The sequence below is a fragment of the Rattus norvegicus genome, chromosome 9, assembly GCF_036323735.1.
Source record: "Rattus norvegicus strain BN/NHsdMcwi chromosome 9, GRCr8, whole genome shotgun sequence".
Taxonomy (NCBI): Eukaryota; Metazoa; Chordata; class Mammalia; order Rodentia; family Muridae; genus Rattus; species Rattus norvegicus.
This window is the reverse complement of record NC_086027.1, coordinates 89,479,637-89,499,369: the sequence shown is the minus strand read 5'-3', so window position 1 is coordinate 89,499,369 and position 19,733 is coordinate 89,479,637. Positions and strand designations below refer to the sequence as shown.

Below are 19,733 nucleotides of genomic sequence, written 5' to 3'. Positions count from 1 at the left end.
TTTTGCCTACTTCCTCCAGCTGGGGGCCATTCTGGACTCCATGTGTCACACCCTCCTGCTGAACCCGTGCAGCTCTCCAACTGCCCAACCCTTCGCTTTTAGTTACTAGTCAGTCTAATCACATTTACTTTTCAGCTTTCAGTGATGAGCAGATTCTCCTTTGCTGAAGGAGCTCAACTCCCCCTTCTTGTGAGTCCCTTCTATGCCACTCCATGACGTCTTCACCTGGTACAGGGATGGAGGAAGGTGACAAATGTGCTTTTTCTGCTGTCAGAGTTCTGGGCCTGCAGACTCCATTTACAGTGAAGCTGCTGGCCCAAGGACATATCACACAAACACACACGTGCACACACAAAGGCACGCAAATTGTTGCAATTTGAGACTGGAAACTCAAATTTCCTTCTCATCTACATAGCTGCCTTCCTTCTGTGTCCCCTTTGTGTACATAAAGACAGAAACAGAGAAACTTCAGTGTCTCTTCCTATTGTAAGGACACCTGTCTTACTGGATTGGGGCTTCTCTAAAATGATCTCACTTAAACTTTAACCTCTCTCCCCCAGTGTTAAAATACTCCATCTCCAAATGTAGCCATGAGGTGGGAAGTTCAACTGCATCATGGGAATTTGCTGCTACTACAGTTCAGTCCAACAACAGAAATCTGAGCATTCCCATGAATTTCTTACTTATGAGAAATATCTACTCAGAAGTTATTACAGTCTTGAAATAGTGACCAAAAACTAACATTGACAAAAATTAACATTGAAGAATGCAATGTAGGATGTGTCGCCAGTATGTCCAGAAAAATACAAAAGTTCATCTCTGTTCCTACCACAAAACTTCCAGTGATCAGTTCTGGCTTTGTAGTACATTTACATCCTATAGAGCACAGCAGAAGACCCCTGGACCCCAACTACAGGTCAACATTCTCTATCAGGAGGAGACACAGAAGCACCAAATGCTTGAGGAGGCAAAGAGCCCAGGCTTCCCCCCATCCTGTCCAACTACAATCCAATCCAGGATGGTCAGGATAGATTTAGATACATGGCAAGATAGCTAAGCTGAATAGATTTAAACACACAACTCTTACATAATTTAACGAAGCAGGAAAGCTATAATACTTTCAGTTGACATTATTTATTTAAATTAAATGTGTTTCCTTTCCCATTAAAGAAAGCAAGACCTTTGGATATACTACCTTAGTGGGAGAAATATCTGCTCCTACACCTAAGGAACTTTTAAGCCAAAAAATCTTAGACAGCTACTCAAAATACTCCTTTCACTTAGCAGGATGAGCAGTTCCAGCCAATGAGCAGTCTTCTGAGTCAAGAGCAGGCACCCTTTTGATGGAACAGACTATTTGGGAAGTGATTTCTTATCCCTGTACCTTAATTCTTCCTTCTCCTCCTCCTGTCCCTTCTCATCCTCCTTTTCCCCCTCCTTCATCTTTGCCCACCCTCATTTTACCTCTTATAGCATCTTCCTGGCCACTATCCAGAACCCTAGCAATTGCATCTTCTGTCTTCCTTTTGTTTCCCTTGGAAAGAAAGGTTAAAATTTATATAGCACAGTTTTCTCAAGGTTTCTTTTTTTCCCCACTCTGTATTGTTTTTAAGATTTTGTAAATGCTGGATGAATTGATACACAGTGTGTATTTAACAACTCAAAATCTTGTTCCCAACACTTTGGAAGGCTTAGTAATATACACTGTTAATGACAATATCCCTTCATATTAGAAAATGAAGTTAAAATGTCACCTACTTAGTTTACATTTAGTCGGTGTCTAATGAAATCATGGACTAATGTTCCTCAGGAGAAGGCTGTAGATGAAAGTGAAGGAAAATCTCTGTAAGTTATTTACCAGTTGGGTCATCTTGGAAGCCAAATTAATGATTTACATGAAAAACAAGCAGGACAGAAGGTGGACTGCTCACTTTAAAAGATTTCCTTTCTGCCCATGTCCATGCCCTGTTAATACGAGGGACTGCCTTTTGGAACAGGTTTATGTCTTCTCCAATCAGACCCACCCCACCCTTTCGTCCATGTGAACCTTAGCACTCACAACCTAGCCCCTTTCTTACCACTTCACTGTTGAACAAGTCTGACTCTTACCTCCCACCTTTCATCCATCATCTTCCTTGTTCAATGGATAACTGTTTTATACTCTGGATTTGAAAGGAAGTCATCCTTGGGCAGTCTCTTAAAATAGAGTCAGAAAGAAGGAAGGAGGGAAGGAGGAAAGAAGGGGGAAGGGTAGCAGGAGCCCCTCCCTAGCAGGAGCCCCTCCCTAGCAGTCCATCAATAATAGGGGTGGATTCCTCAGAGCCAAAGAGGGGATCGATGCAAACAGGCTTCTAATAGCTAGAAAGCATCCCGTGTATTTCCCTAAAGACTGTGCCATCTGCCAAGATATCAGACTCCAAAAGCCACCCCAGAGTGTTAGTCAGACTTCAAGAGAGGGGGGCCAGAAGGAGGTTCAGAAGCCAAAGTGTGCCTTTGTGCCTCTGGTGTGTGTGTGTGTGTGTGTGTGTGTGTGTGTGTGTGTGTGTGTGTGTGTGTGAGAGAGACAGAGAGAGAGAGGGAGGGAGGGAGGGAGGGAAGAGGGGGAGGGGACTGAACTAGGAGTCCTTCCCTCTCCATTTTCCTACTATAGCTGGAGGTGTGTCTGATTAGCCATGTGCTCAGGAACAGATGACTAGAACCCGTGTAAAGAGAGTTCTGCTATGAGATTGAGATTAGGTGCCTGGTGGTCAACCTCATCCATCCAACCAGACTCTGGAGGAACATCCATGTTTCAAAGGGTACGTGCGCAAACATGAACTGAGACTTGGCACTTGTTAGTCTATTCAATAAACTTGTACCAGATGAGCTAAGCTGTGGCCTCTTGTCAGTAAATGCCAGTCCTCTGGAGTGAAACGGTTTAGATTAGAGCACAGTCATGGCCGACAGAGGTCCAGAGGAAGTTGAGGACTTGCCAGCACTGTTAGTTTTGTTTTTTCTCTTCTTTCTCTGGCAGCACTAAACTATGTTTTCTCAAAACAGAATGAGACGGAAACTATTGGCAGGCAGAGCTTCTTAAGAGAGGAGGGGGAAAAGAAACATGTTTTATTTCTTTGGCAGACAAACCAATTAAGATGGTACTGTGTTATGACAGATTACTGAGTAATTAATGCCTAATTGAGCATTTTTTGAGATATGCTTCTGTGAAATGACAAGACTGTGTTTGGACCAGCCACACCTCCCACTTGAATAAACCTTCCCCAAACTGCGTACGGTAGCGCACTGCACACATGGAACCCCAAAACTAAATAGAAGATTTTTAAAATTTTACTATTATTATTATTTAAATCTCTGAGAGCTGGGCTGAAAGAATTAACTTGGCAGGAAGATCCTAACATTGAAAATCCTCTCGGGATTTCATGCTTTCCTCGTTTGTAAGAAAAATCCATTTTCCATGAGGTATTTTTAGCTCATGTATTCCCTGCTGCCCTATTCTCTTTCAGTATACCATTAGATCTTGAGGCCATTCCAGATGGGTCACGTGATTTCTAAGTATCCCTCGTTAGTTGCCCCCTAAGTGACTAGTCCTCCAGAAGTCAGGGACTACTAGACAATTCACTACCAGAGATCTCAGTATGTTTCTGCAAAGCTTCGGTTCTTATTGATAGGATGTTAAAATGTTTTCCAGCTGTTTCTAAGAGGTCAGCTTGGCAGAGTGCACCGAGTGACCTTGGATAGAGAGAGATTTTTTTTTTCAGTACTGTAAACCGCCTATGTAAATATAAAAATGTATTAGGCTGCAGAACTGTGTGTGTGGGAATGGAACAACTACGCCTTTGAGAAGAAATAATGGAGAACACTGGCATCTTTCCCATGGACTGTTATCGCATGCATACTTTTTGATAAACCGTCTTGATTCTGGGTACTCTACATTTCTGATGCTGATTTCTTTTCTGGAATTTATGCAAAGTAAAACCCCAACAGCTTAATGAGGTAACCAAAAAAAAAAACTTTCTTCAGAAAGCGTTTACATGTTTTAACCTATCACCAGTCAATCAATACACTGCCCATTCGCCTTGGGAGAAAAAAAGTCAGCATGAAGTCCGATTTTCAGTTGTTTAATTTGAAGAATGATTTATGGTGTGTGTGTGTGTGTGTGTGTGTGTGTGTGTGTGTGTGTGTGTGTGTAGGAAAGATGTATTTATCCAAAGCTCTAAAGCAAGAATCCAAGACAGTAATTGTGATAAAAAGAAACCACGCTTTCAAACTACACCGAGAAACTGGATGAAGCGCTCCGATGTTGAGTGTGTTCAGTTTCCGTGGATCAAATCTTTCCCATCTCTGCATCCAAGCTATTTGACCGTGATCAGATGATCAGAGCTCAAGGAAGTGATTGGAGGGTGAGCTGGCTGCAGCTGCTGCCGTGTAGGCTCGTTCTCAGGGACAAGGAGCCACTGTTTTTCAAACATCACATCGACATAGAAGTTATTCTGTAGGCTCCAGGATGCAGCGATGGGCTGCGCTCCCAGCATTGTTCTGCTCCAAGCTTTTCGCTCTGTGGTCCAGAGGAGCTGTCCACACATTTGCAGAAGACGCCAGGAGGAACCATCCCATGAAATCGTGCCTCTGGAAAGTGACGAGGAAATGATGAGCAGACCCAGAACCCTCATAATGGTACTGTGTCCTTGGCAAACAGCCTCTCTCGATCGAACTGTTATTATGGGGATAGATGCTACATTTTGGGAGCTTTGGGTGTTTGGCTTTAGATCAAGCTATGTGTGACCTCAAGTCTGCTACTTTGTTGTGGCTGTTTGAGGAGAAAAATCTCTCAGAAACATCGCTAACGTTCAAAGAGCTGATTTTCTTTCTCTTAGATCTGTCATGTAAATGTGTGGTGTGCATCTGAGAAAGTCTCTGCTCCTTACCAACTTTATGCTGTTAACTGCAGCACTGTGGGGAGAAAAAGAACAGAAAGATTTGACATTTTATTTTACTGAGTTCTGCTGTGTAAGTCCTAGTTTGGAGGAAGAGCTCAGAATATGATTTTCTTTATATACTGTCTATAAACAATCGTTAGACTTCTAACTTCAAGCTATCTGGGATTGTTTTTCTCACTCTGAAAAGGAAATGCTTTTTTGAAAAGCTTAGTTAACTTTGGCACAGAATCAGAGTCATGTATTGGGAGTTCTGTGGAATGTGTGGTGTTTTTAGTAGAAAGTTTTTCTTGCCAATTGCCAAATTATATAACTTTTTTAAATTTGTGCTTTTATCATAGCTGTTATCATAGTGTTACTCCTCTGCGCCAGTGTTTGATTAGCAAGGATTAAGTACAGAGTCTCTCCTTACTTGAAGATTTGGGGAAGAGATCTGCTTAGTCACTGAAATTCCCCATCCAGATATCGGTTGTGTGCTGAATTTTCCAAAACTGGGGATGTGTTAAAGTCAGGGTCCTTTCAGCACAACCAACTCTTCTTTTTTCTCTTGGACTTCAGTGTTCAAGGATATAGTAAATAATGAATGGAAAAAATACCTGTTGCTCTAACTGTTCTTTAGCAAAAGTCATTCGACCCTGCACATGCCTCTGAGTGACGGGCAATCACAGGGTAACATTGTCTGCCAATTCTTTTCCAAGTCTAAGTTGAGTATTCACAAAGAAATATTGCTCTTGAATTTAGGGTTATGAATATCTCCTCAGGGAAGCATGAAATCAAAAACAAACGAACAAACAAACAAAACCCACAAACTCATACTCACTGCCACTCTAAAACTTAAAAGGACTTGAGATCAATTAGAGGTCAAAAAAAATCTTGTTTTCCAATTCTTATCAATAGCATAACACTCACATTGATTATAGACATGCATATGTGCATGTTGTGCATGCCAATAGTTTTTCAACTTAGATTATAAATTTTTTTCAAAAATAAATAAGGCATTTTAAATTATTAAATACTAATTAACTATTTTTTTCCAAGTTTCCTTTTGATTTATCTAGTTCTTTTACCAGCATTAAATAGAACAATAAAGAATTTGTCATGGATTGAGAGAGCCCTTACATTTTGAGTTTACATCATTTCATACTATTTATTAAACCAATTTTCCTTTAAAAAATAGGTTTTTGGCCTCTCTCTCTCTCTCTCTCTCTCTCTCTCTCTCTCTCTCTCTGTGTGTGTGTGTGTGTGTGTGTGTGTGTGTGTGTGTGTGTGTGTGTATGTGTGCTTGGAGTTATAAATGAATAATTTATCATGTTTTTTGCTTCAGTGACTTTAAGACAAATTAAAAGTCCTAAACTTTAAACTCTGAAAGCAAAAAGAATTCACCATGTCATGATGACATATAATATACTTGAAAATCTAAAAGAAAGGATTTTGAATATTTTTCACCACAAGTAAATGACAGAAACGTATGGAACTAAATATGCCTGTCCTGATCTGAACAGGATGCGATGAGGACATAGATTGAAATACCCCATGGCCTATAAGTGCAGGCTATTATTTGTCCATTCCCAAGTTCCACAGACAGATCAGATGTTTGGAAGACTGCATTCCCCTTCACATCCCGGAGCTGCTACGTGTCAGCATTACAGACCACAAGGCCCACTGACTCCAAAAGCCTCTCGACTCTCCACCTTGTTTGTGCCTTAATGAAAATAAACTCCTGGGCTAAGTAGAGTAACATGTGTGCACTCGAAGTCATTGTGCCTCTTGAAAATGTCCTCTAAGGTGACTTTAGAATTCACATACACAGCCCAGTGAAGAAAAACATCAGAAATCTCTGGTAAAGACGATGGTGCATTTCGGGAGGCCTTTTCTTCTGGATGTGTGGCGTTAGGTTATTTAGTGGACAAACGTGTTAACGAGAGCATGGCCCACCTTCCAAGATTATACTTCTGCAGCTTTTGCTTGTTCCCCCTCCACGTGAAAGCTACTGTGCGTGTAGATCCCCCACCTGCGGCTCTAGTCATTTTCTCTGAGAAGGGACGGTGGGGATGCTGGGACTCGGTGGTTTCAGCAAGCAACTCTGGTTTATTCCAGTGGATAACCACCGGGTTCCACTATGAAGAGCATGGCGCAGGTCTGAAAGATGACAATCTGCCCTCTCCACCGAGATCCCCTTCAACCTGATGGATTTGAATGTAAGCTCGTGAGTTCGAGAGACTCTAGAAGACTCTAGGCTACAGAAAGCAACAATGGGAACAGTGAGAAGTTTGGTAGACAGAAAGCTATGGCAGTGCTCCAGCTAAAATCCAGGATGATTTCCTCACAGGTTTGTGAGAAGTGTTTAGATTCTGGATACATTTCAGTAGCAGAACAAGTAGGGTTTGCTATGAGTTATTTAACAAGCATGGTGGGAAAGAGCAGTCTGGGGTTTAGTGTGCACATTTCTTTAAAGGATTTATTTTTATCTTATGTATATGAATAATTTGCCTGCATGTATCTCTACCATGTTCATACTTGGTGCCCACAGAAGGCATGCAATCTCGTGAGACTGGGTTACTGGTGGTTATGAGCCACTAAATGTAGCTCTTGGAAACTGATCCCAGGTCCTCTCTAAGAGCTGCAAGTGCTCTTAAGTGCTCTTAAGTCCAGCCTTTCCTGTTAAGTTTTGATGTGTATATTCAGAACCAAGTTATCCTTCAGTAGAAAAGTGTGTGAGAAGAGGAGCCTCAGACCCAAGATTCCAAGTGCATTATAGAAGTGCTGAGTTCTCTATGTCTTATAAGTCTATGCTGGCAAAGTCAAGTAGGAAGCTAGATATGTGACTCTGGAGTTTTAAGGAAATTCATAAGAAGAAGTAAAGCATGGTCTAGTGTAAATACCAGTGAATGATTGACGAATAGACAAATGATGTTTACTAATGTCCTGTATTATTCATAATGTATAAGTCCATTTCACAGCTAAGCACATATTACCTTCTAACCTGTCTCAGGCTGAAGATATATATATATATATATATATATATGATATAGATAGGTATATGAAGATATCTATATATATAGATAGATATAGGTAGATACAGATATAGATATATAGAATATAGGTATATATGTATAGATATATATGCATACATATATATTATATGTATGTTGTATATGTATTATATATATGTTATATAACACACACATATGTATATGTGGTATGTAGGATATAGGCAGGAATTAACTCTAGATTTTTTTTATTTGTTTCAGTGGTATATATAACAATGCCTTTTACAAACAAGAATTGACAAAGCATCTGTGGGTCTACATCTTTGAGCAGTCAACACCAAGATGAAAAGCTTGGCAAACTCTTAATCATTAATGAGATTGTACAGGAGTAAAGTAGGGAAAAGATAAACACGAAGGCTAACTGTTGATATCTTGCAGGTATGGTATTGCCTCTCAGGACTTGACTACAGATTTTATATCAAAGAACTTGATTTTAGTTGTTCTAGCCTTGTGCAGAAATCAGCTTGGGACTTTCGTGATTCTGCTTAGATATGTGGTCCAAAGGAAGAGATTTGCTCAACATGAAAATAAACTATTTAGTCCTTTTGGCATTTATCAGGGACACATAAATCCGAACAGCTGAGACTATTAAAATGCAGTGAAGATCAACTGTTACCAAAAAACTGTGAAGACATTCCTTCTTGCAAAGTTTTAGAGTGCCCATTATGCAGAAACTTTTCTGATGGGAAAAATTACAGAAATATGTATGTTGGTGTGTAGCTGTTGGTATGAAGACAGAATTCAATCATTCCTTAGACGTTTCCTATCCTTTTCTTTTTTTCTTTCTCTCCTCCGCTTCCTCCTCCTCCTCCTTCTTTTGTTTCTTGAGACAGTTCTTTTCAACTTCCAGGAACTTACTGATTATGCTAGACTGATGGACCAGCAAACCTTTGTCATCTGCCAGTCTCTTTCTATTCAGTACCGGGGTTTTCAGGTGTGCATCACCACAGCCAGCTCTTTTATGTGGAGTCTGGAGCCTAAACTCAGGTCTTCATGCAGTACAACAAGCACTTTACCAACTAAGTTATTTCCTTACTTACACAAAATATTTATGAATTATTTTTCTTATTCTGCTAATAGCCTTTTTTGATAAAACTTGTAGATACAACATTTAATTTATATAGATCCATTTTCTAGTTAATTCCTATAATTTCTTATGTCTTATAGTCACTGCTAACCCAAAAGGTCTCCTTCACTTTTAAAGCCCTTTCCTCTCAAATAAAGAATGACTATCCATTGACACAAAAGGAGACTTGGGAAGCAGGGATCAGACATCAGACAAGCTTCTGTCTCTGTCTAGCTATATATAGTTCTCACATAACAGATTCACAAGTCTCAACTTGAAAGTAAAAACATTTTAAAAATCTAATAACATTTTGAGATGATTCTGAAGCAGTAGAAGACATAAAATTTAAGTTTTGAGATGACAATGATACAGTGTAACGCATAAAGTCAGATAAGACTTTATTTTTAGATTTGCTCAAAGATCAAGAGATATGACAATAGTCTAAATGTGTGATAAGTCTGGGCAGTGAAGTCATTGCCTGTCCTTAATTTTGATGTGCACTTACAGGATAGACTTACCATCTTGAGGAACTCTTAGTTACAATTGTAACCCTCAGAACTGCATCATAAACTATCCTCTGATCCTGTAGTTTTCTCCACACAATGTCTTTGGGAACTATACAGTGTTCATGTCAAACTCTGTCTTTAGCTCACAGCCCAGGAATCAGGAATGCTTCTCACAATTTTAAGATTGCATAAAATGAAGAGGCAAAACCAAACATAAGGATGAGAAAAGAGGGGAGAGGCTGGAGGGATACAGAGAAGATGGATATTGTACCAAATCTAAAACACTATACAATCCTTCAATACTATAGAGACAGAAAAGTTTGATGACCCTTCTCAGGTAAATGACAAGGCCTCAATCATTAAATGACCTCCTTTTGTCATTATTTTTGATTTCTGTAGTGTATTCTATTATTGAATTGATCCAAAGAAATTTGGATTTTCTTCTGGGTGCCTGTTTACCTGAGTGCCTAGGAACTAATTTGATTGAATAGTGACTTGTAGATTTGGAGTCAAAGCACAAAGTTCTGATTTAATGAAAACCCAGATGGCCTAGACATTCTGGATCATTTATGTCATTATTGACAGAGGGAAAGGTGTCTGTCTTGTCCTTTGGAGCACTAGAATATTTGACTTATGAATCACACTGTACAACAATTAGTACTTATGTTGGTTGCTTTTCTTCGCACAGTGACAAAACACATATGAAAGCAATTTAAGTGAGCAGGGATTCATTTTTAGCATATAGTTCTGGGAGATGTCGATCCATCAGAGCAGAGAAGGTGTAGACGTGTTCATGGTGACATAAATGTATGCCTTCTCGCACTGTAGAGAAGTATCTAGAAGTAGAGTGAGCAAGAGTGGACCTAGGGTGGGGCTACAGCCTTCAAAGTTTTGTCCCTCCTTACCCACTTCCTCCAACAAAGTACCACATCTTAGATACTCCTCAGCCTTTAAGATCACACAGGCTGGGAACCAAAGGGCAAAGTGTTGAGCTCCTGGGAGACATTCAGAGCCAACTGCAGCAGTGTCAGACAGCGGTGGAAAATTGCAAGCGTGCAGGCTCTCTTAGCCTATGAGAAATCCTCTAGAATCTGCACAGGGATCATCTGCCACCCACTGAATATCTCATGCAGCAAGACAAGGAGGCCATTTGCATTAGGAGTTAAGGCATTTCTTCCATATCCGTACTCAGAGGATGCTGCCAAGAGAGAGTGTGGCCCGGAACCCAGAGGCCAAGGAGTGCACTGGTTAGTACAGCTCTGCTGGACTTGCTCCTTGCTCTGCATTTGGATCTCTTCTCAAGGAGTAAGCACAATAATCCTTGCATCTTTCTCAAGTCCTTTAAATGTCAGGATGAGAAACAGGAGGAAGGAAGGAAAGAACTATTTATAAAAATAATATCGCATGTTTATAACTTGCTTGTTTACATATATGCTCAGTGAACAGAATGAGGACCAAAGAGGAGTCTGATATGGGCACTACTTCAGAGGGAGAAAAATTAATCTCTCTATGTCTCTCCACTAAATAGTCTAATAAAACTTTTGTCAAGGGATTCTTCACATTCTTTGCCCAGTTGTATATTTGTTGAACGGCTCAAGAGGTAGAAGCTTTTAAGGTCTCTAAATCCGAGTTACTGTTCTGCCCCTGCTTTAGTGAGAATGGATTTGAATACACTGACTTAAGACTCCCTCAGGAAGGGAATCCCATGTAAATAATGGAAACTGAGTTTAAATGGTGTGCCAAGGATAGAATAACAGAAAGCCTAAAAGCCTAGAGAGTCTTTGGTAGTAATCTTTGCCCGTGAACTCATTTTCAAGGGAAGCGTGAAGCCACAGAAAGGAGACAAATGCTTTGGGCATCTTCTATGGGTAGAAGAATTAATTGAGTATGCTTGGAGCTTAATAATTAACAACACAAATCTTTTAGGAAAAAGCTTGCAGAATTCAAATGACACGTGGTATATACTTGTCCAAATGATGATGTGTCATTATAGTTTTCTAAGTTGCACCAGTTTTAAAAATGCTAAGGAACAAAAAGTGTATTAAAATTAAAACTCACAATATGATAAATAAAACCAGAAAGTCGTGGGTGTGATAGGAGATGTGATAACCAGTCATGTAAATCAAAACTAATGCATAGATTCAACTATATAGATAGACATAGGTACAAGTAAATAAATGTGTGTGTGGGTGTGTGTGTGTTAAACTATTTGAACTTAGTGATATAATACTGTGAGAGAAGCCATTGCATAAATGTATATTGCATTTGTTTTATGTCTAGAAAAATAATGGATTCAAATTGTTGATAATTAAAACAAAACCCTTCATTTTTGAAATATAATTAAATATAATTTTTAATTGTAACATGTTTGCTTTCAGTATTTCTTTGCTGTGTGGAGGAGTGGATTTAGGCTTATCCTTCAACTCTGGGATTCAATATGACCCTAATCGTAAACACCCATCTTATGGAATAATAGTGATATAATTAGGAAACTGAAAAAAGAACAATACAATTGAAAAGTCAGATGTGTCTTCTGCAAGTCAAATATGAATGTAGTCACTTGTCTTGTTTCTTTAATGAGGTTTTCCTAAACTGTCAATTCATTCTCTCAGGTTTGGAGGTGATTTAATTAAAGGACTACAGTTTAGGATTGTAATCCCTGCACTAATTTGGATCGGGAGTTTTTCCCAAGTACCCGGGTGTTATAAATTGATCCTGAATTGGTGTTATAAATTTATGGCACTGTCTGGAGGTGGTGGCGCCTTTAAGAATCAATGCCGAGGGGAAGGAGGTAAAGTCAGAAAGATTCACCCTTGGGTGTGATGTTGGGAGTCCAGCCCCTTCTGTTGCTTTGTTTGCCTCCTGGGTGGCAGAAGATAAGCAGCCTCCTTTACTATGTAGTCCCCACACTAAACCCTGCTGTTACAGGTTCAAATGCTATGAACGAATGAACCACAAACTGAAGTGTCAAGAACTGATACAAAATGAGCCTCTCTTCCTAAGTTGGTTTATCTCAGGATATTTTGTCACAGCAACAGAAAGCTGACAGATCCACTTTGTCTTGAAAATCTATTTTATATTTCATTTTAAAAGATCATTCACCATGCATGTGTTGAACATGCCACTGATTGTTTAAACACCAAGCATCTAGTACAGAACTAGACAGAGCAGAAGGCAGAGAGAATATCCCAGCATCCATTGGGCACAGGTGATAATGACCTGGTTGCTCCAGCCTGGTACAGTACTCAGTTTGGAGGCAGAGATGGCACAAATGGATATAAGATCAAAATCCCGATTGCTGCTTCCATGAGAGCTGCGGTTTTACCTTAAGTGTTTTCACCTTTGGGTATCCAGCCACATCCAGTGAAGTAGCCGTAGTCCAGAAACCTGGTGAAGGAGAAGATGATCAGAAGACAGAGAACACACTCGACTATGACAGGGCATGAGAAACTACCATGTGCCATTCCCAGTGTTCACAGAGCTTCCTGAGTGAAGGGTCATGTTCTGAATCACTTTCCAAACCACTTGCAGATCGTATGAGCCCTTGGTCAATTATTTTAACGATTTCTGCCGTGGTTCCTTGTCTGTAAAATGGGACTAATGAACATACCCATCCGTATCAGTTTCCATTGCTGCTGTTATCAAATGCCACAATGTAGTTTTAAATAGCACATGTATTGTCTTACAGTTAAACAGACACATATTTATTATCTCCTGTCCCTAGAGCAGAAACCCGATGCAGATCTTACTTGGTGGAAATTGGCACAGCTGCCCTTCATCCTGAAGGTTCCAGGAAAGAACTGGTTTGTAGTCCTTTCCAGTTTCAAGAAGCCTTCTACATTCATTGGGTTGGGTAGTAGTTTGAATGAGAATGGTTTCCATAGTCTTGTATGATTGAATGAATATTTAGTAGCCAGCTGGTGGGGCTTTTTGGGAAGAATTAGGAGGTGTGGCTTTGTTGGAGGAGGTGTGGCTTTGTTGGAGGAGGTGTGGCTTTGTTGGAGGAGGTGTGGCTTTGTTGGAGGAGGTGTGGCTTTGTTGGAGGAGGTATGGCTTTGTTGGAGGAGGTGTGGCTTTGTTGGAGGAGGTATGTCATTGGGGTGGGCTTTGAGATTCCAAATGCCTACACCATTCTCACTTCTCTGTCTCTGTCTCTGTCTCTGTCTCTATCTCTCTCTCTCTCTCTCTGTTTCTCTCTCTCTCTCTCTGTTGTAGTTTTCTCAACATGTTAGCTCTCAGCTTTTAAAGTCAGAAGGGAAGCATTTTTATATGACTCTGCCTCGGACTCTCCTGTTTCCCTCAGGACCCTGTAATTGTCCCAGTAATCAAGGCTTTCTTCATCTCTAGATTGGTAACCATATCTTTCCCTACAGTCTTAATTCCTTCCTGTCTTATAAGTGACACATTGCTAACTTCCTGAGATTTGAGTGCACACATGCTTAAGGAACTATAATTCTGTCTGCCACACTATCTCAGGAGGTCACTACAAAGACTCAATGGGTAAACCCAAGTAACATGTCCATAATAAATACTGGTGATTTAGAAAAAGCCTGGTAAATTTTTATTTATTTTATTGCTTTTTAGTGTCTCAATAAAACACATTTACAAACTCTATTAACTTTATGGTTATTTTAGGAAAAAATTGGATTTCTGAAAAGAAACTTAATTTGTATCTCATGGAATATGAAAAGATGAGAAGAGAAGCTTAGATATTTTTTAACCATAGCACTTTAATATTTATTTAATAGAATTTTCACATGAATAGATTATTTAGAGAACATACAAGGTTTTTTGAGTTTCACTTTTACCTTACCTCCTACTCATTTTTTTTGAAAATGTCTTTGTGTGCCTTTAAATCATGTATAGAAAGGATAGTTCTTTTCAGTTTTCCAATTATACAAAATTTAGAAATAATAAGGACCAAATTATAAGAACTGTTTAAAAACTGGGAGATGAGGAGATGGAATGATGGGTAAAATATCCTCAGCACAAACATGATCTGAGTGTGGACCCCAGCATCCTTATAAAAGGCTGGACCTGGGGGCACACATGTATAATCCCCATGCTGGTAAGCATCAAGGGCTTGCTGGCCACGCATCCTAGTCATGACAGCGAGCTCTGATTTCAGAAAGACATCCTCTTTCTAAAGATAAAGGGAAAATGAGAAAGGAACACTCCCACTGCTAAGCTTCTAGCCCTCTCCCCCGCCCCTCCCCTCTCTCACACACACACACACACACACACACACACACACACACACACACACACACACGATTGGCCGGCACACCCATGAGTATATGTGTACATGCACACACACAAACACACACAAAACATCCCAAGTAATTTATACCTGTAGTACATTTCAATGCAAATTCTAAGTTATTATCACAAACATTTGCTTGCTATTTAAAGTTCTTAAAATTTACAAGTAAAAGAATAAATCCGTACACATTGTTTTTGAATATTAAACATTTCCCAGTAATTAGATGGATTTTCAAATGTTGCTTACAATGAAGCAAATCAAAACAAGCCTGCATATCCAATTAGCCACTTCTCAAGCATGCCTTGGCCAGAGTATTTGCTGCTGCATTGGACAATGCAGGCCCAGCAGACAGTGACTGGTCCAAAGTCCTATATCTCAGAAGCCTTTGCTGAGCTCCCTTTGATCTCAGGGCAGTGCTTTGCAACGACCCTGCTGCACTACTAAGACCTACCTATGATCTACAGCTAAGCCTGGCTTACCTTTCCTCTCCTTGTGAGTGTTCACTTCTTTGACTAAAACAAACTAGACACAAAAACAAAAACTGGCCATTTCATATCTTTAAATTATGTAAAAGGACACAAAAAAGACAGGGGTCAACTGCTAATCTGAGGATTTAAGGTGAATTAAAAATGAATCATTCCTCTCTTGTCCCTAGAAGATTCTCCTAAAGTGGACTATTGGCAGCATTATCAAGTTGGCAAGTGGTCTATATCAAAATAGATAGGAATGAAATGCTGCCCAGGCTAGCGGGAGAGGCAGACGTATCCTGTGTAGACACTGGCCAGCATGTACCTGCCGCTTTCCTTGTTGCTGGCAGCCCAGCCAACCCTGCACCTTCTTTCTAGCTAGGTTGTAATCGTATCCACTCTTCTACTCCTTTCTCTTCACTGACCCAGCATCCTCTTCGACAGCCTGGTCACACCCACTAATTTAACTTTTCTACTTCCTTTCTCATTTCTAGGCAGGATCTGTTCATTGTCTTTTCTTGCATTGCCTGTCTCTAATGTCTCAGGCCTGGATTTCTCGTTGCTGCATTGGACAGTGTAGGCACATCATGCAGTGAACTTGTACAAAGCCATGCCTCTCGGGAGGATCTCAATTGCTTTTGAACTTAGCTCAGTGCCAGCAGCCACGCTGACAACATGGCAGAGCCCTGTATAAGCTATGCCTGACTTACTGATGAACACAAGGCTGTGCCATTCTTTAGCATGCTGCCCAGCACTGCAAGATGCCTGAGGTTTTTCTTTTAGTTCACGAAAATCTCCAATGAAGACTGTATAGAATAGCAAAATGTTAAGAATTTGAGATTAGAGATTCCAATCACCTTTCTAAAAAAGAAAGTTCAAGATCATTGGTATGTTGGTGGTTTTATAACATTTGCTGCCTGGATTAGGATGTATGATCAGTTCTGAGAACCAAGAGATTTCACATTTTTTTAATACATGCTAGTCCCCACCCTTCTGCTCAGAGGTGGTGGGCTCCAGTTCCAGAGCTCATGCATAATTTCAACTTGAACAACATAAATGCTAGCTGCAGAGTGACATAGCAATAATAGTTTCAGGAGCGAGCAAATAATAGCCAGTTTCTGATTATCTGAGGAATAAATCCATCTGAGGGGATGAAAGCCAATTCTGTATTTCTGTACACAAAGGGCTCCTGTTCCAACTTAGTCTCTTGACTTTTCCTCAAGGACTAAATAAAAGAAAAGGCACTGAAGTTAATCTGTGGAGTTAAACCACAATGGCAGTATTAAACAATGACTAGTTCCAGTAAACTACAGTGAGGATCCATGGGGCCTGTGGTAGACATGATGAAGGGCTTAGAAGGTAAATCACCCTTTTGTCATTTTTTCATATTAACTGCCTACAGACTTCTATTTGGGGAACAGGCTTGTATCTCTGTAGCCTTACACAACACAGAATCTCAAAGTTCTAGGACAGAAACTAGATGGTCTAATGACATGGCCAACTTGTGTGCTGTTTGGAAAATATTGATTCTAAGCTCAGTCCCTGAGTTCTCTGAACCTCTGTGTCTTGAATTGTGACACAAAAAATGACTCCTTGTCTTGCTGCTGTTGATTAAGATGTCCAGGATGAAAATACTTCCAGGACACTGTCTAGATTGCCCAGTCACTGCCTTTGTTATGCTCAAAAAATGTGAATATCCGCTGTATCTCTGCACTGTAGAAATGAAGATAATGACCTCTCTAGGCAGAAGAACGACCTGGATGTTATTTTGGGATAGTTCTCAGGAGACGTTGTAGCATGCCGTATCCCAGTGTTTAAGAAACTAGAATGTTAAGTTAGAGACTCAATAAGTAAACAAGTTGTCCAAAAGAGAACTCACTCGGTGAAAATGGCAGCTGTCTAAGTTGGGGTTTCTATTGCTGTTACAAAATACCATAACAAAAAGACAAATTGGGAAGGAAAGAGTTTATTTGGCTTTTACTTCCCTATCTCTGTTCATCATCAAAAGAAGTCAGGACAGGAACTCAAACAGGGCAGGAGCCTAGAGGCAGGGGCTGATGCAGAGGCCATGGAAGAGTGCTGCTTACTGGCTTGCTCCTCATGGCTTGCTCAACTTTCTTTCTTACAGCACCCAGGACTACCAGCCCATGGAAGGCACCACCCACAATGGGCTAGATGTTATTTAGGATAGTTCTCAAGAGACATTGTAGAATGTCATTTCCCATTGTTTAAGAAAGTAGAATGTTAAGTTGGAGACTTGATAAGTAAACGAGTTATCCAAAAGAGAAATCCATATCAATCTCTAATTAAGAAAATGCCTTACAGCTTGATCTCATGAAGGCATTTTCTCAATCGAGGTTCCCTCCTTGAAGATGACAAGTTTGTGCATCAAATTGACTTAAAAGCAAGCAGCATACCAGAAACCAAATTATGGTCTCCAACTGGAAACGAATTCAAGAAATCAGGCAAAGGCAGAGCTCAGGGACAAGGAGACGTGTAGATCAGGAAGCGAACTACTGAGCAAGGAGGAGGCACACTAGTGTGTAATACCACAGGACCTGCAGTTATTAAGGTATTCTGTCATAAGGCTCACTTCAAACATAATGTGTCCTAGTAGCACTCTAAAACAATGTGACATTTCCATCCCCATTGTTCTCCTACTCTTTTTTTTGTTAATTCTTTAACATAACAATTCTTTTCATGGTGACTGCCATCTTTTGTTAATATGTTACTTATGTTATTAAAGTTGTGTTGAGTTTTGAGCTGAACTTGTATAAATCCCTTTCGTTCATTTGGTTCAGAAAGTTAAGTGCAGGATATCAGATCTGTAAATTTCAGCAGATTGTTGTTATAGGAACTAGAGATGGTCGTTTTGAACTGTGAACCAATAGATATCTTAGAGTATTGATTTTTGGAAAACCTAGGAAATAAAACATCGAACATCTCATTTTGCACCATAAAAAAATTACAAGATATACATGGGCTCATAACAATACAATAAAAACTTCTAGAACCCGCAACGTTCACCATCAGATGCCTACAGATGTTCTTAGGGAAAGAACTGTTTGCTATAGCTGTGATTAAAATCAACACGGATCTTCAAGTCATTACGTGACCTCCTTAATGGTGAAGATGGACGGGAGAACCAGAATGATAGAATGATTATCACTGAGCAAACCCACAAGTATAAAAAAAAATCTGTTACCACCTGTGCAGAGGCTGCCTGTGCCTTCTGTACTGCTAAAATTTCTAAAACTCACTGGACAAGAGCAAAGAGCCCGATTTCACATAGAGATGAGGGGGAAATACAGAACTAAAAAGTGGGCGTTGCCTTCAATTCACAGAAGATGCCTGCTTCTCCATAGCCCTTCATCACAGTCAGGCAAATTCCCTTGACTTTCCCCTTCTGCATCTACTTCAAGTGCGACCTCTAGTTACAAGTGTAACTGTGGGCACGTTGTCATCAGTCAAGTATTCAAGGCCATTTGCTGCTTTGAATCTCTTGGCCTAATTTATATCCAAATGCATGGCCTTAATATTCTCCTATGTGTGCCATGTGTGGATCTCACTGCCATGTTTCCTACGTTGTCCTGGCAATGATATTTTTAAGTGGAGTCATATGTGCACAGGAAGAGCCATCCGTTCCTTTAGTTAGCTAACTCCAGACCATCCCTGCCTTCATTTGTCTGGGCTGAGATTAATTTTTTTGTGTGTGTTTTTATGATTCCAAAGGTTCAACTACCTATATTTCCTACAGATTACCTTCTTATTCCTATGCTCTTTTTAAAATACTGCTTGTGACTTATTTTGGTTGGTAAAAATACTAACATGTGTCTTTAATTGCTTTGTCCTTGATGATTTTTTTCTACCTGCTTGATTTCTGAGAAAAGGCTGCCTTGTCTACACAAAGTCATGGTCCCGATTCATACTGTTTTATCTTGTCAGTGGTTTGGTGATGACTCTCCCCACTTCGAAAGCTTAGATCCACATTTTTATATTCAGAATTCAGTTGTGATTTTCCTGCGATGTGTTCATAAATACACAGTAAGTACCAGAAAGCAGAAGTTGCAAAAGCACAGGAAAATCAGAACGCATAAAGTCTCACGCTTTCCTCTTTTTATTACTTATTAAAATATAAGAGCAGAAGCTGGGGAAATGGCTCAGCATTGGCTTGTCCTCCAGAGGACCCGGCTTCAAGTCCTAGCACTAAAATGATGGCTCACGCCAATCTTTAACTGTAGTTCTAGGAAATCTGACATCTTCTGGCCAGGCAAATACGATAGATAATACAACAAGACATTTGTATATGGACCAGAGAGATGGCTCAGTGATTAAGAACACTGACTGTTCTTCCAGAGATCCTGAGTTCAAATCCCAGCAACCACATGGTGGCTCACAACCATCTGTAATGGGATATGATGCCCTCTTCTGGTGTGTCTGAAGACAGGGA

At 40.0% G+C, this 19,733-nt stretch overlaps 1 protein-coding gene across 11 annotated transcripts in view; it reads left to right on the top strand.

The window, feature by feature from the left end:
- Dock10 (dedicator of cytokinesis 10) overlaps positions 1-19,733 on the top strand; it is a 257,936-nt gene that overhangs the window by 50,502 nt on the left and 187,701 nt on the right. For 5 of the 11 annotated variants that reach the window (XM_063267006.1, XM_008767315.4, XM_063267004.1 and 2 more), the window contains exon 1: positions 4,117-4,671. The exons of 3 other annotated variants lie outside the window; for them this stretch is intronic. In XM_063267006.1, coding sequence (XP_063123076.1) covers positions 4,510-4,671 — 162 coding nt within the window. In that variant the 5' untranslated portion in view covers positions 4,117-4,509. Of the gene's footprint in view, positions 1-2,715; positions 4,672-19,733 lie in introns of those variants that run through there. 3 more of the 11 variants (XM_039084671.2, XM_017596832.3, XM_063267001.1) reach the window with 3 other exon arrangements.